This window comes from Corvus hawaiiensis, chromosome 3, assembly GCF_020740725.1.
Source record: "Corvus hawaiiensis isolate bCorHaw1 chromosome 3, bCorHaw1.pri.cur, whole genome shotgun sequence".
NCBI classification, from domain to species: domain Eukaryota; kingdom Metazoa; phylum Chordata; class Aves; order Passeriformes; family Corvidae; genus Corvus; species Corvus hawaiiensis.
The window spans coordinates 111,030,684-111,048,841 of NC_063215.1; the positions used below are offsets into that span (position 1 = coordinate 111,030,684).

Here is an 18,158-nt window from a genome sequence, read left to right on the forward strand (position 1 = left end):
CCCTTACACATACAGTGGAGGAGTTCCTGTGTAATCTTCATCCCACTGGTGGTAAGATACAGGGCTGTAAAGAAGAGAGCAATTTGGCCATAATATCAAAATGGAGAAGGAGGAGAGTTACAGCCCCCCTTTTCTCCCTTTGCAGCTCCAGGTTCCCTTAGTCGTCTGGGATTCCCAAGAGTGGCTGTTGCAGCTAAACTAAGATTTCTATTACAGCAGAAATACAGTGGGATCTTCCTGAGGAGTAATGGTCCATTTTTGACTGGTAAGAGCAGCTTTTCACAGGAAGAAAGGTGCATTTATCCAGCTGTGCATAGGGAGATGGTGTGATGAGCACAGTATTCAAGCAGGAAATACTCACACACTGAAACACCCACCCTTGGTGCTGCTGCTTTCTTGTTCCTATTTTAAGAGGATCTGAGAGGGGTGCTTTCTCATCCTGTGTGTTGTGCAGGTATGTGGAGGTTTCCTGGCGCAGCCCAGCTGTTGCTTCAATCCCAGGACGCAGCTGTCCCCCATGGCAGCTGTCCGATGGATTTCTGATGTGGGTTTTTTTGGGGCTGTCTGCGCAACTTGCAGCAGGCAGAGAGAGGCTTTTGTGCCTGGTGCTTGGTGAGGGGACTAAGTCTCTCTGTGCCACATACTTCACTTTTGTGGCACAAAGGAGGTGGGCTCTATGCATGTGTGGAGTGAGGTGCCGGCAGCAGTGCAGCACCTGGGGTGCAGGGAGCACATCTGTCCCCCTGCCGTGGTGTGTTATTATGGCCTGTCTCGTTCGTGCCACATGCAGCAAGTTTTGTCTCCCTGCAGTTTGGGGCCAAGGCTGTCTGATCCCACACTGCCGTGCTGGACTCCTTATCACCCAGAGCCAGGGTTTGGCCAGTGCTGCGTTCTTGTGATAATCCACATCTGCTTCAAAGAGGCGACTGTGTTCTCTGGCACAGGGCATGGGGATGGGGCCATCAGAAACAGTCAACAATCCAGCCATACAACCAGGGTGATTTCCCTAAACTCCATGTTCACATTTGCTACTAGCTTTCAAAGCAAAAAAACCCTTCTAAATGTTTGGTCCTCACAGAAAAGCCAACTGGCGGACACCCAGTTTTCATTTGCATGCCCAATTACCCAGCTCATCAGCTTCCCTGTTTGTTGGTTCACCCTCATAGGAGGGATGTCCACACTTCCCCATGCGACTCCTCTGCTCACAGGGACAGAGCTGTGTCTGGGTTTCTGTGGTAGGTGAGCTTCACCTCACCAGGTGTGAGGAGCAAACGCTGCAGGCACAAGTCCATGATGGGCCCAGGCAGGTCACCAGCCAGCTTTTGTCTCTCCCCGGAGCACGCACCATCTTGCCCCGTTTTTTAGGCTGTGGTGGTGGTGCACAAATCCATCCAGGGGTAAGAACTTGTGATCTAGCCCATCTGTAATTAAAGATGAATTTAATTCACATGCTGACTGATCTTAGGTGAGGAATGAGTGCAGTCTGTGCAGACCTTGTGCCTCTAAGATAAGCCATTTATCTGTTGATTGCTTTTTATGACGTGACACATTTTGTTGTTAAGCTTTGGGATTGGAAACAGAGAAGCAAAACATTATTTTATGTGGTTTTGGTATTTAGCAGTCAGGTGTACTTAGAAGTTGGATTGAACAGAACATACAACTCCTTCTGAGCTGCTTGATTAAGATCCAAATTTTTTACTTGGCTAATTGTCAAGTCCTGTGACTGGTGCTGGAGAAATAAAGCAAAGTGTCTACTCTAGGTTCTTTTTTAGCACTATTCACATGTGAAGTAAGAACCTGCCCCTTGCCTTGCTGTAATAGGGTTGCTGGCATCACTTAACTATGTGCTTTAAGTATATGCTTGGAGATAAGTTAATGTTTGGTTACTGAGGCCCATGCCTGACATACTGTGCAAATTATGGAGGGTTTGGTTTCCTGGCCACATTTAAACACTGGAGAACCATGTTGTTTAGGCTGTAGGATTGCTTCCTTTGGTTTTGTTTTCATCAGGATGGAAAAGCTGATTTAAAGAAAAAAAAAAGAATTGATTTCTGGTTGCTTTTCAGTCTTTTTTCATCTCTTTGCTTCTTCAAAGTCCAGTCAGTTCTTTTTTTTAAAAAAGTAATCATCCTGCTATGAAAAGCTGAAAAGAAATATCCTTTTTTTCCCAACAGCATGGGCCCATTTGTATATGTGATATTTTACTCCTGATAAAAGCAAGTTTGCTTTTATTTTACTCAAGGTTTTTATCCACCAGGGAGTTCCAGCTGTGCAAGAACTGGAACAGCTGAATGGACAGCACGTTAGCTGTCCATTGATCTTATTTGACCAATTCTTTAGCGCCTTTGCAGAGGGAGAGCTCGCTCTCCTGCTTTCAGACAGACAGCTGTATTGTCAGCTTTTGAGGAGAAAAAGTTGCTGTTTCTTTCATGCTTGGTGGAATGTAGACTCCAGAAGACAGAGTATTCTTGCAGCAATCTTCCAAATGCACTTGTAGTGCAACTGAGAGAGAGAGGCTGAGGTATTTCACAGCAGATGAATGTTTGATGAAGTTCCATGGCCTTTACAGTTGCTGTCAAGGCTGTGGGAAAACTCCCCGTGTGGCAGGAGAACGGAGCCATGCAACCAAAAAGGCCAAAGTCCTTATCTGGGCCATATTTTAATCTCCCTCTTGCTTTCAAAGATTTGACTCTGCTGTTCCATTTCTTGCTCTGGTTTGGATTTGCACATTCCATGTCATTCGTGGAATGACCACAGCTGAAAGCCTCATTTAATGTTTGCCAGGATAACTACGGCAAAAATGGGGGAAAGTTAGCAGGGCACAGCCTGGAGGGAGCTGCAGCTTCCTCGGAGCAGCACAAGGAGCAAAGGATGGGGAGCAGCTATCCAGATGGTTTTTACCACAATTAACTGGCTCTGGGTAAGGTCTTCTGTTTCCTTACCGTAAGAGTTCTTGTGCCTCTGTGATGCCTTCTGCTGGCAATATTTTCTGCTCATACCCATCACCTTCCTAGCCTTGCCAGCTGGGGTCCTGCCCAGAGATCAGCTTTTATTCCTATTTTCCTTTCTGACACAGAAAACCAAAAGGTGTCATTTGGCATGGGGACACATACTCTTTGCCTATAAGGGGAGAAAGGAATTGTAGCATTAAAACCAACTGTAAGATGCCACAAGAAGCTTGGAAGAATTCCCTGCTTGGTCCAGTTCACTATTAATTTCCTGTCTGCATCCTGTATGCAGATACTGGATGCTCAGAGAGAGTGTACATCACTTTGCGTGCTGTCCTCTCTGCACTAACCTGGTGCTAGATTGGCATTTCTGTATGAAGGCACTACTGGATCCAAATGTTCCCTAGGAGTTGCCTGTACTTTCCATCTATGTTGTCAAAGCCCTTGCAGAGAAGTCTGGCCTGTGATATTGTTCTGCTCTGCCTTGGTGATCAGGGAAGCTGGCCTTGCTGTGTTGAAGGGTTAAGCCATTCTCGTAAGTGGATTTTGCTGATTGGATTGTCCTCCATGTTGATGCTGTGATCGAAGTGTAATCACATGAGCAATGTTAAAAATCTGCCTGACACTGGAGGCCACAAGCTGGTGCTGCAGCTGGTGTGGCTGAGCCAGTTTCTGTAGCCACTGGGCAATGGGTGTGTGTAACCACTATTGTTTCTGATTGCCTCTGGTGGCCCTGCCCAAGAAGTGAGGTGTGGCAGGCAAGTATCTGTCAACTCTTTCATGTGAGCTGAGGCATCCACACCTCTGGACACACAGCAAGCTCCTTGCTGCCACAGTGTCTTCTGTGCCACACACCTCACCAGCTCCAATGTGCTTGCCTTTGAAAAAGGAATTCTGTTTCTGAGAGCAGGATACATCGGTGCATTCATTTGAGAAGTTCTCCATGACATATTGCATTTCTTGTTTGTCGTTTACAGAAACCTGTTTCCTGCAAATCTTGTTGCTGCGGCTTTCCGAACGGTAAGGTCTGTGTGGACTTTGGACGTGAGCTACAGTGCACAGGCTCTTTTATTGGAAGAGGACTGGAAAGATGGTGTAGGAAATACCAGAAGTTAATTTACTTACAGAAAGTGGGGTTTTTAAAAGCACATGATATAGTCAGACATACAACTTCCATGGAAAATGATTTGACAAGTATTCCTCAAACAAAAGCATATCCAAAGCCCATCTTTTCTACCTTCACCAAAAATATTCTTAAAACTTTTGGTGCCATGTTGGGCAGCAGTGGCAATCCTGCTTTGTGCCAGGCTGCTTACCATTTTGCAGGAGCTAGCTGGGAATCCCTTGGCTACATAGTTTAGAGCTGGGCTCAGAACAGACAAGGCTGAAGACTTCTAGGCTCCCACATGTGTAAGCATTACCCGTTGCCTGATGGTTTTATTCAGTAGTTTCCGTTGTATCCCTTGCTGGATTAATTACTCAGCCTGGCTTCTCTTCCAACAGAGACTATTTGGTGGGATGATTACTGGCACCAGAACATAGTGTGGTTTAAACTGATGGATAGGAGCTGTAGGGCTCCAAAAAGATTTTCATTTAGTTATTATTGCTAATTTTAGGTGTCAGGATAGAGAGGGTTGAGAATATTGTCATGGTGCAGAGTGATTCTTTGTGATACAGGAGCAGAACAATAACTTTTGCTTTCATGGTGTTCTGTGGGTTTGCTTTTGTATCAAAACCAAGGGCAAACTCTTAAAATCAAGTTCCATTTTGCATGAAAATATAATGTGTGTATGTGTCTATATATATATATTAAAAAAATGTATTCCATGAGTAAAAACAGAAGCAGTACAAAAATAACACCATGAAAAGGATATTCTGTGATGCCTCGAGTGTCGAGATTGCGTGTGTTCAGGGATGAAATAAAGCAGTCCTCTTTTCCTCTGTGGTGCTGTTGTCACAGGGAATTGACAAGGACAGAAGCTTTTCCTTCCCTCATATTTAAAGAAAACAAGCCCAAAGAAGTGCCCTGCTTTTGTGAGGTGTCTGGTTTATTTATCAAAGTAAACTGTTGCCCTAGATTTTAGATATTTTGCTGACAATTTTAATGCCTGCCTCACCATTTTTGTCTGGTTGTGGTTTCTTTCTTACCTGCAGTATGCGACAGATTATAAGATGCTGCTCAGAAACACTACCTCTGGAAACACCACATGGGAAAAGGTAAGGTTGCTTCTTAGGTTTTGAAACAAATTGTTGTCAGTAGTATTTGACTACTTCACAGCCTTTAATCCTTTCCAGCAGTCTTGGGAAAGAAACAAGTACTTTTCTTTGCCTGGAACTGAGATACACACAGGCTGGATGAGTACGCACAGCCACAAGAGAAAGCTGTGATGGAGAGTTGAGCTCAACGGATGTGACCCATGACACTTTATTTTTTTAGGCCGTGCTTTCTTAGACCTGGTCTCACTTGATCTAAATTTTAGTCAGTCTGCCTAATGTTTCCAACTAACTTTCTGTAGACTTGGAATTAAATAGCAATCAGGCTGGCTGAGTATGTCCCTTAAGCCTTACTCTTCATTAAGAGTTTGGAGAGAATGAATTTTTTTCCCTCTACCCAAGGCTCCTAAAAAAAAAAAAAGAGATTTGTTGGGTTGAGAATTTTTTCTCATTGCTGAAATTTTGTTTGAAGCAGTAACAAGTGGTCTGAAGGAGTAAAAATTACAGACAGAACATTACAAATAGGCTATTGTTGCAATGGTGTCAAAAAGGGAACTGATGTGTAGGTGTAGACAAAGCAGAGAGTGGTATCTTCTATATGTAGCTGGTAGCTTCCAGAGATGCTCTGTATCCCACTGAGTGTCATTTCTCCTGCAGACAGGGCTATCAAACATGTTTGTTATTGGCCAGAGCCAACATGTTGCAGGCCCAGCAGTAATTACCATTGTCTTACAGGCAGCATGCTGTGAAACAGACCCAGGGTCTCAGCCTGCAAGGTGTCACCTTGCTCCAAATAAAGTGTCTCATGTGCTGCCATGGGATTTTGGGGAGACTGGTCTGAGAAATTTCAAGGTGATTTTCTCTTCCTCAGGCTCATTCTGGCTGTCTGAGCTCAGTATCAGATGTTGGGTTACTATGTTTTTAATATGATTTGAATTCCCCTAGGGCAAGAGACTTGTAATGTTTGCATTTGTCATGGAAGGGCTCAGCTGGGGTTTGCACACCAGTTTGTAAAACCATCAAGGAAAAAGCAGTTTATGCTCCCCCAGGGAGCTCTGGAGCCTATCCCTGAGCACAGGAATCATTGGCTTCATTACCTTCTCTTCCCCATGCATGGTGTGTGAGCAGGTGATGCAGAACAGTGTTTGCAGACTCTGCTTCCAGCCCTGGGCTGAACTTCCGCCAGCCCTGGAGACAGGATGACAGGTGACTGGGATGATGCATGAACTGAGCAGGGGCAAAGCTGTGCCTTGCCTGAGAGCCTGGCATCACAGGGTGAGCAGTTCCACTGGGGAAGGAGGCAGCTCCCTCTGCTCGGCGCTGCCCGTGCCTGTGGGATTGCATTAGCCCAGATCCGCAGTCACCCCATGTGATACGGATGCAGCCAGTGACTGCAGAATGCCAAGAGGGCACTTTCTCTCTCCGTGCCCTCCTGTCCTGGGGCAGTGCATGCCCCTGCAGCATCGTGCTGCTAGAAACGCGTTCGGTATGAAAGGCAGCGTGCGCTTAGAGTTGCGTGTTTGTTGCAGAGTGCACAGTTATTCGACATTTAAGCAGGGGTAAATGAAAGGGGAGCAAGTCTTACATTTATCTTCAGTGTCAGGTTTGATATGGGCTCCTTAGCAACCAAGCACGTATTAAGGCTTACCATATCCATTGGACAGAGTGCTGGCTGTCAAGTATTTTCTTAATGCTTGTTCAACACCATCACTTTTCCTTAAGAGATAAGAATGCATCTTTTGGCCCTTTAAAATGCAAGATTATTTTTTCATTTTTCCTCTCTTTTTCCTGCTTATCAGTCTCCTGTTTGATGTAACATCAGAAAAAATATTCTGAATATGCCACTGGTGTCTGTTTTTGCCAACAGTTATGATGATGTAAAGGTTATTTCCACTACTACTTTTCCAAAACCTTTCTCAAGTTGTTGGAGCAAAACCAGAGCTGAGCTTCTTTAATTCCAGCAGACGCCCTTCTGTCTCTAGGGAAGAACAGACCAAATAAAAAGAGAGCATCATCTCAGTTTTGTTAGCTTAGTTTCAGTACTGGTCTGACCATAGTATTTATGGATAGATGAGGATTAAGTTTGGAAAGAAGAGTATGATTTTTGGATATCATAGTGACAGAAGTTTGGTTCCAGAGCAATAAGATCATATTCCTATCTACTTTTTTCTTTCTTCAGCAGAATATTTGAGTGAAGAGGAGAAATGTTTTCCTTCAACTTTCCGTACGAATAGTGTAGAGCAAAATTTTCCATTGATTGTATTTTTTTCCCCCCACTGGCTAATAGGCCCTGTCTTCTCTTGCTGATGAAATGAATAGTGGGGCACGTAGATGTTTGCTCAGCCATGTCCTTTTTTTGTTGTTTCACATGCTCACCTCATGTTTACCCAGCTTTTATGGCTACATCCTCTCTGTTGCTTTGGCAGCAAGACTTCCTGGGGCACAGACTATCTCACTTTACCGTCTGCAGGACAGGGACCCTGGGGGGGCTCAGTTCCTTTTCTGACAGGAGTAAAAATACACAAACCAGTTGTTGTTCTTCTTCCTCACATCACATGGCTGCATTTTCTTTTCAGCCACCTACTACTGGGACAGTTCAATGTCAGCAGTTGTTTCCTTGATAAGCATTTTGTTTCAAGAGCTAAAAAACAATGGGATCTTCAGAGAGATTCAAGGACCAGAAGAGCTCCATGAATCTTCCTAAGAGAATGAATAATTTCAGGCAAACAATAACATGTCCCATAGTTTGTCCAGGAATAAAGTTCTCAATAAAGCTGTTTTTGTTTGGTGTCCACAATGCTGCTTGGTTTGGCAGCCCCTTTGGGGTGATGCACTCTTCTGTTAGAGTACAAAAAGGCTGTTCAGCATCTGCCAGTTTTAGAGGCCGGGATTGTGAGGCTCTTCCGCTGAAGATTTACTGCTGGACTCATTCCATATTGTGTCGCAACGAGGTGGAATTCCCTGAATGCTGCTGCAGATCGTCCCCTTGATTTGCAGGGAGAAATTTCTTGCAATATGTTACTACTCTGGGCAAGTGGTGCATCTTCTGCCTACATCTGCAGTGATGAGAGGCTATGGTGAATGCTGTGTGTTGTAAAGAAATTGGTGAGAGAGAGAGAGGAGAGCAAGACCTGAAAGTGGGGACAGGATGACAGCAAATAGAGGGAGACAGCTCGCAAGGTTTTGGCAGTGGCACACACAGTCATCCTCTGGTCACCAAGAGGTCAGGGGGTCCCCAGATCACAAAATCTTGGCTTGAAGGGCTAGTGAATGTGAGCACTTGGAGAACAGCAGCAGCAGTTACCACAGTGCTGGGAGTAAGGTGGAGAGACACCTCTCCAACGTTGAAAGAAGACCATGTACTGTCATTCTGAAGAGTACAGAGTTTCTCTCCCAACAACACCCAGGTCAGAATGCCAGGCTCTTGCAGCACTGAAACACTGGATTTCTGTTCCACAGCGAAGTTTTATATATTTTTTTTCAGAATGAGAACCAAAACAAAAGAGTATTCAATGTTTTTAGGACTTTTTGTACGAAAGGTTTGGGCGCATTATGGTAAAATTCTGTTCCACCTGAACTTCTCATATTAATCCTGTATCAAATGAACCCAGTATAAAATGATACATATTATAAAATAACATCCCATGTACACACACTGTTTGTTGATTAATGGGAGGGTGTCATTTTTTTGGTCTTAACTTCTCTAACCACAGAAGAGTTTAGAGCTTTCAGTCACAAAAAACCAGAATATAGCCAAAACTATCCAGACAGAGAAGTGTTACTGTGTGTAACAGCATATTTCTTCAGACATCTCTGGAAATACACTGTGCCTCATGTTTAATATCTGTCCATGTTCTCAGTTCTTTCAATCAGACATCAAATAAATAGTGGCAGCTTAGCCCTGAACAAGCAACTAATAAAAAATTGCAGATTCCATATCTAATTATTTTTTACCTAGCAAATAAAAAAAGCTAGCACCTTCACTGTTTGTAAACCCTTCTGTTAACAGCAGTTTAGCCTTCCTGCTTTTGTGTGTAATTTATATTTTATCCCCTTCCCTGCAGGACTGTGTTTCCACCTGCCGTTGAGAGACAGTCCAGTTCAGCAGTGTACTTCCAGCAAAAACATCATCTTAAGCAGGCTCGTTTTATCAGATTTAGCAGATCAGTATCCTGAGTTCTTTAGTCAATATTCATTTCAAGCTTTTAGCTCAGAATGTATTTTTCTTTCCTAATCTTGAGCTAGTGTCCACTTAAACTAGCCAAAAGGCCAAAACTTGTACACAAACCTCATCTGTTATAGAAGTTCTTCCAAATAAAGCAACAATTTAACATGTTGAGTTTGTACTGCCAAGTTGGGGGGAAAAAAGAAACAGTTTGTCAAAACAATTATATTTTTATATAGCCACAAGAGCACTCATTCAGTTCATATGATACTACACTGCCAAAGAGAGCTCCAGCTCTCTTTGAGAAGCAAACTGTGAAGGACTTACAGAGCAGACCTGTGGGCAGACTAGTTTTTGTTAATAGGTGGATCCTGTTTTTTATCCTCTCACTTTTCCCAGGCAGTGACATGGTTTCTGAGAAGGGGAGCAGGTACTCCCACAGACATGGACAGATGAAGGAGTAGGCTGCTACAGTTTGCTGCCTTTCTCCCCTCTTTTTTGCTTCATAATACTGTTTTATTTTGGGGTTTTCACCTTGGTATCATCATTGCACCAAAATCATGAGTAAATGGGAGTTTTTGTGTTCTCAGTGACCTTTTCAGGTCACTGAGAACATAAGTATTATATTGAAGGGCACAAGGGGAGGTAGTAGCAGGCCCTTTCCTTCTCCAGTGAATCCATGCCAGCCCATAGCTAGGGACGTTTGTATCTGAACTGTGTTCTGATCTCTTTGATTCCCTCCAGCAAAATAGGTTCTTCCTTTCCAAAATAGGTTCTGCATGTTGATTTCAGATCAGTCAGGCAGCAACAAAATGAGGTGACCCTTTTGTTAAGTTTTGCGCTATTCTCACATGTAACAAGCCTTCTTGTTTTGTCTCTGCAGATCCCTGTCGGTACTGAGATCGAAGGGATGAACATCCTGGGACTGGTGCTGTTCGCTCTGGTTTTAGGAGTGGCACTGAAAAAGCTTGGCCAGGAGGGGGAAGATCTGATCCGTTTCTTTAACTCATTCAATGAGGCAACAATGGTCTTGGTTACCTGGATTATGTGGTAAGTGTGTGACTGCACTACAGTCTAAGGCTGATTTGTCTTTTTTATCCTGCCTATTAATGAGCAAATACATTCTTTCACTTGCTTCCCTGGAGTCTAAAGTTTATGGGGTGAATGTTGCTCTGATCAATCCTACAAAGCTTTTGACTCCAAAAAAGTTTGTTAGTTAGGGACTGGAGCACACTGAACTTTCTCATTAGGTAAGAAACCAGCATTGGAGGAGGCAGCACCTCTAGAGAGTGGTTCAGGCTACCTAAGCTGGGGTAGGAACAGCCTCCTGGCTGGGTTTTCCATCAGGTAGGATGAACCTTGGCCTTAGAGCAGTATCATGGCCGTCCTTGTGTAGCTATATGGATTTAGGCTGCTCCTGTGGCACCAGCAGTACTAATACCTCACATACAAAATTAAAAATATTCATAAGGATAGCTAGCAAACAAATGAACAGTGGGACATTTCTCACTCCCTTTCCAAAGCTGGTGAAAAAGCTGTAAATGTACCTTAGCAGGAGTATTTTTTTCCTTCTTCATTCTGCATTTTTTATTTCTACTGTTTTCCTCTCCCTAAGAAGTAGAAGGGTTTTAACAAAACACCTGATTTTACACAGTTAGTTGCTATCATTAGGGATTGAAAAATTCGGTCTCCAAGCAGCTTAAGCTTTTTGCTGTTGAGTGTAGTTCCTTGGACACTGAATACTGATAAGAGGCAGTTCATGTATTCAGCTTATTCAGTGCTAGCACTTCAAGCCAATCAGTTGGTATGTAATCTTTTATTTTGTGGCTTATGGGGACCACTGCTGACCCTTAACAGTGTAGCCCTCACTTGTTCTCTTTCCTTTCTTAAGGCTCTTGTGTAGTCCTGGTATTTATTCAAAATCTGTTAAGCTGCATGTGCTTCCCAAGGGATACTTTGGAATGGTGAAATCATACGAGCAGGAGCAGAGGCAGCTTGAGCTCATATCTGGTCCTGTTCAACAGCCACTCTCGTGTTTAGCAGCGCTTCAGTCTCAACTTCCAGTTCTTTCCTCTCCGGCCTCCCTCTTCAAGGGGAGGAATTCAGTGTTCATGTTTGCAGGGCTTGGGCAGGACCAGGGCTCAGCTGGATCTGGCTAATCAGGGACCTCAGAAACACAGTTCGAAGGCAGAATTGCAGAGGCTAAGTGGGGAATGTTCCATAGGCCCCCCTAGAGATTTGGCCAAGGGAGGACAGAGGATGCTCTCATGGGTCTGGGACGTAGGGAGATGCTCTCTGCATGGAACAGGGGAGCTGCAGAACCACTGAGGGAGAGGCAGGCCAGGAAGAAGTGAGTGATCTGAGCAGCCTGAAGGCTTGCCCACCTTTCCAGACCTTTGCATGCTTAACCAAACCTTCAGAAGTTTGTCCTGACTCCACAAATCAGCTTCTCTGAACATGGGCATTGGATTCTTTATTCCTGAGAGGTACAGCGAAACCTTTTGTAGTCACATGATTTCCTGGGGCAGGATTTTGGGGAGCTGGATGATCTTTTAGTATTTCATAATCTTAGAAGCAGAAAGGGATGGAGCGTGGACAGCATCAGCAGAGGTGCTCAGAGCTTAGGAAGGAGCTGGCCCTGGGCCTGCAGTGATTCACACAGTTTGTTTAGAGCTGCTGTGCTGTTGGTACAAGGGCAGTTCAGTCTTTCCAGGGCTGATCCCAGCTGCATTACTGGGACCAAAGGTGTGGCTGTGGCCTGCAGGTGGCCCTTCCCCTGGAGCAGTTCCAGGTGCTCTTGACAAAGGAAACTTCAAACAAATGCTGACGTGGCATGTTTCTAGATGGGAGGCATGGATGTGTGTGTGTGCCTGGCTCTTGGCTTGGGGGAAGCTCTGGAAACCTGATCATTTAACTTAGTCCTTTTTAGGCAAATAGCAGAGTTAATTGCTGTCTTTGGCACACTCATCAGCAGCCTTTAGCTGAGCTCTCTGGTATGTGCACAGCTTTCTCTTAACACCCACTGTGTTGGCACCCCATATGTCTGTGATTTTGATGACCTGACTCTACTCGTGCTGTGAGTTTCTGCATGTGTAAGACCAAACACTTTCACCCCTCTCTCTACTTCAGTGATACCATACTGCTCCTTTCCCCTCCCCACTGATGTCTTGTCCTGGTAGCTCCTGGCAGCATTCCTGCTTCCTGCTCACCTTCCCTTTGGCACTCTCCTAGCTGTCTCTCTGAGGGCATAAGTGAACAGACCTTTTAAAATTTGACTGCTTACCATCCACCAAACAAGAGTCTTAGAAAAGCCTTCCAAATTTGCCTAACCTGAGCATGTGGTGAATAAGGAACCACCCTTCAGTAGGTGGAGCAGATTCTTTAGCAGAATGTTATCTCCAGGATGGAAAATGTCATGTTTTCCAAGGCTTCTTGTTTGCACTTAATGACAGCCAGTATTTCATTTACACAGGTATGTACCTATTGGCATTATGTTCCTTGTTGGGAGCAAGATTGTGGAAATGGAAGATATTGTGCTTCTGGTGACCAGTCTGGGAAAATACATCTTCGCCTCTATCCTGGGCCACGTCATCCATGGAGGAATCATTCTGCCGCTTATTTATTTTGCAGCCACACGGCAAAATCCCTATCGTTTTCTCTTAGGAATTATCACACCACTTGCCACTGCCTTTGCCACTTGCTCCAGGTGGGTTTCTGTGCCACTTCTGGGATTATAGCCTGGTTATGTTTGTCACCCTAAACTGGCTGTATCCACTTTTAGTTTTAGGTGTGAATATTGTTCCTGAGATTGCGAAAAGAGACTTCTGAGCATAGAGAGTCCCACTACTGTCAGCAGCCTGCTACACAGCACATGCTGATAATTAGCTGTTGAAAACAATTCCTCAAAATATTGGGACTGTAGCATGATGCTGATTTGGAAATATCTTGGAAAAAAAATTAAAATTATTGTCTTTAAATGATCCTGCCAGCTGTCCTTTCAATTTTAAGTAAAGTGAGGGTCAGTAGTGAGAGACTTTGTCCTCAGAAGTTTACTTATTAAGTTCAGAATGACCTGGAACAAATTTAGACTTACTTTTGTAAGAGCAAAGTGGACTTGCTAGTGTAAAGGAATTTAACATTATTGATTTCAGAGATCTGGCCCTATTAAGTTTTATTTCTCATAACCAAACTATTGAGCATGTCATTTACACTTTTCTCAAGTACAAACACCTGATCAAATAACACATCTATAACACCTGAACAAACAACATTTCTATATAAAATCATTAAATCTCTATAAAATCATTTTGGTCATCTCCAAAACTAGATGCATGTCTGTCAACGGAGCTGAAATACTATTAATAAACTCTCTCCTCCTGCATAGTAGGAGAGGGTTTATGAATAAAACCATGTGATTTGTAATGCAAGAAATAAATCCAAGAGTGATGTTTTATTTTTAATTATTTTTCTGTTCATTTGAGAAGGTACTTAAACAGCATTAACAGAGGTTGCTGTTGCATCTGTTGTATATATATTATCATAGAATCATAGAATGGTTTGGGTTGGAAGGAGCTTTAAACATCATCTAGTTCCAACCTCCCCTGCTATATTTGCATCTGTTATTGTATTTTTGTAGTCTGAGACTTGTTCATTCCACAGCCATGTAATGTTGCATACTGTGTTAAGTCATGAGTTCTTGCTTCTGGGAGATTAAAGTCCTTATCAGCTATTTCTGGATGAAAGCAGATTATTAAATACCTCTGCTCAAAACTCAAGGAGTCGGGTCCCTCATTGCCATCGTGTCAGAGAGGGACTATAAAATGGCATTGTTGTCTTGGCAGTCCTGCCTGCAGCATGTTAGGAACATGAAAGCCATGAGAGCAATGAGGCATTCAGAGTACCCTGATGCTCTGTGTTTCATTTCTCCCTGTTCTGTTCCCAGCTCAGCCACGCTCCCGTCCATGATCAAGTGTGTTGAGGAGAACAACAGAGTCGACAAGAGGATCAGCAGGTTTATCCTTCCCATTGGGGCCACTGTAAACATGGATGGAGCTGCTATTTTCCAGTGCATGGCAACTGTGTTTATTGCTCAGCTGAACAACGTCGACCTCAACGCTGGGCAGATCTTCACAATTCTGTAAGTTGCTTGCAACCCCATTCTTCTGGCCCCTGACACATTCAAGCTGTGGTCTCTCTGTTAATAACTAGCAGTTTGCATTCCACATCTCTGACCTAAAGCTTACAAACTGCTATGTAACATAATTATAGGGTGATTAAAGGATGGAGTCTTTAAACCTTTACAAGATTTGCCAGAGTCTCGATTTAACAAAAGGTAGAACCTGGGGCGGGGGGGGGAATCGAATTCTGAAACAGACTTCGAAGCTGTTTAAAGCTCTTTCTCACATGAAATTCCTCTCCTTCCTTAAGCATCTCACTCCTCCATCCTCCAGACAGCATTAGGCTGGGTAATTGAGGCATTCTGCTCTGCCCAGAATTCCCCCTCTGGATGTCTTAGAAAATTCTCCTGCCAGCTCCTCGCTTCCTTATGCATCTTTTTCATACTAAAGACTGTTCCTGCTTACCTCTGTCCTTCCTATCATCACACTGCTGGCTTTCCTGATCAGATCTCTTTTTGTTCTCCTCCTAACTGCTTTGCTCCACTATCCCCTCCACAACCTCAGTCCTACCTCCTTCTCTAAGACTCTCTCCCCTCTATGCCTGAAATATCCTCCTATGTCCCATATCCCATAAAGTGTCATTATCTTAATTTCTCTCCTCAAAATCCCTTAAATGAGGATGCTACAAGCAGTTCTGGCTCCTCACTGTGCCCAGCAGCCACAGCTGCATCCACCAGATGCCTCTTAGGGCTGGTTCCTGGCATTTTTTTACCTTCCCTGGGCAGGTTTTATTTCCTTCTTGGTTGTGTTTCCCAGTATGTTGTTTGTCTATTTAAGGCAGGGCTAGGGCATTGGTTTTTTTTTTTTTTTTTGGTGGGTAGCCAAATTAGCTTTTCAGGTACTCTCAGTGAATCAGGTGTGAAGATAGGTCTGAGGATGATGCAGTGATAGCCCAAGGAGAGCTCAGTTGCAGACATCTGCACACAAAACAGTGTGCTGAGCACATGCACTGCAGGTTTCCAGCTCCTGATTTGGGGTCTGTGTTGGAATGCGAACGAGACGCAGAGAATGTGCTGTGCCCTGCAAGGCACAGTTTGCCTTTATACATGTGGGGTCAGAAGGTGTAAGTCACTCAGCGTGCTGGAGCTGGGAATGTTAGTAAGGATACAGTTGTGTTGGTTGTTTTTTATCCTAGAAAGGCAGTCCTGGTGTTGAACCCGGAGCCATCGCCATGGTAACTGCTGCGGATCCCTGCTGAGCCCCTGTCCTCTGTACCCTTTCCTTTGCATCATCTGGCAGGAAGGGGTTTGCCTGGGAAGCAAATACTCTGTGTGTCCCATGCTGGAACGTTTGTTTACAATTCCCATAGCGGGGAAACACATGACAGAGTGCAGCAGGGGAGAGCTGGGAGCTCCTCTAACCAGGCACGGACATTGATTTGCAGTGTGACGGCCACCGCGTCCAGCGTGGGAGCAGCCGGGGTCCCTGCCGGAGGCGTCCTCACCATCGCCATCATCCTGGAGGCCATCGGGCTGCCCACCAACGACCTGTCCCTCATACTGGCCGTGGACTGGATCGTGTGAGTACTGCAGGCCTCTCCTACCTGCTGCTGCAAGGCATAGAAACATGGAATTGCAGTATGGCTAAGGTTGGAAAAAAGCGTTCAGATTGTCAAATCCAGCCGTCAGTGTAGCATCACCACCATGCTCACCATTAAGCCATTTCATGGGGACTCTACCACTTCCCTAGGCAGTCTGTTCAAATTTTTTACAACCCTTCCCATGGAAAAGATTTTCGTAATATCCAATATAAATCTCCTCTGCTGCAACTTGAGGCCATTTCCTCTCAGCTTGTCACTTGTTACATGGGAGAAGAGAGTGACATCCACCTCACTACAGCATCCTTGTAGCATATTCAGCTGGAAACGCGGTCAAAGTGCAGAATAAAACCCAGTAGAAACTAAGACCCTACAAGATGTCTACCTACAGGACAGGTAACTCATCATGGGGAATGGAGAAGGTGGTGCCTTCCCAGTTAAGGCAGTCAGTATGCTAAAATCCCTCTTCAGCTTTTTTATTCAGGCTTTATAGAAATGTATTTCTTCTTGGCTTCAATTCCCTTCAGAAGGGTTGTTGAAAGTCTGTTTAGAAGGTGTTGATATTGCTGGAAATTAGTTGGACACTAGAATGGCAGGGGAGGACAAAGGAAATTGAGTCTGAATATCAGTTGTGGAAAGCTTCCTTGGTCACATGTGGGAAGCAGTTTCCATCAGAAGCTCTTGTCAGCTATTGCTTGAATTTTTTTTATAGTTTCAAGACTGGTCAAAGCACTAACACAGGTGTCACAGAGCTGTCCATTGGCAGGACAGGGACACAGGGTTTGTGGCACTCGTCACTGCTGTGGGTAGTGTCATGGCTGGAACATGCTGCTGAGAGTCACACGTTCAGTAGACAGTATTACCACCTTTCATTTCCATCTTCTGGGAAAGAAGCAAGAGGTCAGTATGGGTCAAGTGATCTGAATCCCACTTAGGTAATTTGTTTCCAGTTGGTGGGCTGTTGGGCAGTTCATGGTTTAGACTGCACATAATCCCTCAGCATTGCTTTTTGGAAATACCAGCCTCTCTGGATAGATGGTGTATTCCTACAGCAGATGTGGAAATTAGGATGCCTGAGGACACCCTTGAGTTTCAGAGACTGGAGAAGGTGGCAGCTGTATTACCTTCCCTTCCCTCACAACACGTGTCTGTGGAGCATAATCATATTCCTTCCTTAGGGTCATCAGACTCTTTCTTACTGTAACCTCTTGGGGATCAGCCACCTCCAAAGGACAGGAGAGGCAGGCAAAGCAGTGGCTAGGCCTTTTTATCCTGTCTTCCTAAGGAAGTACAGTAGTAGCTGTGCATTCCACACTTGTACTTGCAAGTGCTTGGAGGCAAGAGTGATAAACTTGCCCTTCCTTTCATTCTGGGCTGCTCTCAGCCTGTGTTGTGCTGGCTGCCTTCATTATAAAATATGTAGCATCCCTCTGTGGTCAACACTGTTCTAGTCAAGGAGCTCAGCCTTGTGGTAACAAAAGGGGAAGGAGGGAAGAAGGAGTCCCATGTCTTGCTTTAATGCCAGCTGTTTAATTACCAGAGAGGACCACAATTACAAGTTGAGCCTCTGTTAAAGTTAGGCTGCAGAATGACTAGCAAGTCTCAAAAGGCACATGAAAACATTGTTCTTCTTTATGACCCATAAATCTCCTCCATTACACCCTGGCACACTAGTTTTGTGTTGTAGGACCAAAAATTAGGGCAGGTGCTACAGGCAACAGATGCAGAGAACACAAGTCATTCTGCCTGCTTTTGGAAGGATCCCTTAAGTAAGTGCTTGGATTAAGGTACAAGTCACTGTAGTTAAAAAAGAGAGCAGGGTGCTCTGAGTCACTTTCCAGATAAGCCCAAAATAAGTTCCTGCTCTGAACTTGCATTTGAAAAATGCTGGCCTGGGGAAAGGGAAGAGGAAGGAGGTGGGCTGTGAAAAGCAGGATGGCTGAGAAAGAGTAGTACCATTTCTGCAACCCACGGAGAGATCAGAACCAGCTGATAGTAACAGTTTGACTGACCTGCTCTGGTGCACGTTTTTAGTTCTGAAATAGTGATGCTACTTCTGTGGAAAACACCTGTGATAACTACATCTCCCTTGTCATCTCCACTGATACGTTCATAGT

General features: G+C 44.4%; 1 protein-coding gene across 2 annotated transcripts in view; it reads left to right on the forward strand.

The window, feature by feature from the left end:
* SLC1A4 (solute carrier family 1 member 4) overlaps positions 1–18,158 on the forward strand; it is an 84,183-nt gene that overhangs the window by 54,794 nt on the left and 11,231 nt on the right. For both annotated transcript variants that reach the window (XM_048297003.1, XM_048297002.1), the window contains exons 2-7: positions 3,926–3,968; positions 5,103–5,165; positions 10,211–10,377; positions 12,800–13,033; positions 14,270–14,464; positions 15,889–16,023. In XM_048297003.1, coding sequence (XP_048152960.1) covers positions 5,121–5,165; positions 10,211–10,377; positions 12,800–13,033; positions 14,270–14,464; positions 15,889–16,023 — 776 coding nt within the window. In that variant the 5' untranslated portion in view covers positions 3,926–3,968; positions 5,103–5,120. The remainder of the gene's footprint in view (positions 1–3,925; positions 3,969–5,102; positions 5,166–10,210; positions 10,378–12,799; positions 13,034–14,269; positions 14,465–15,888; positions 16,024–18,158) is intronic.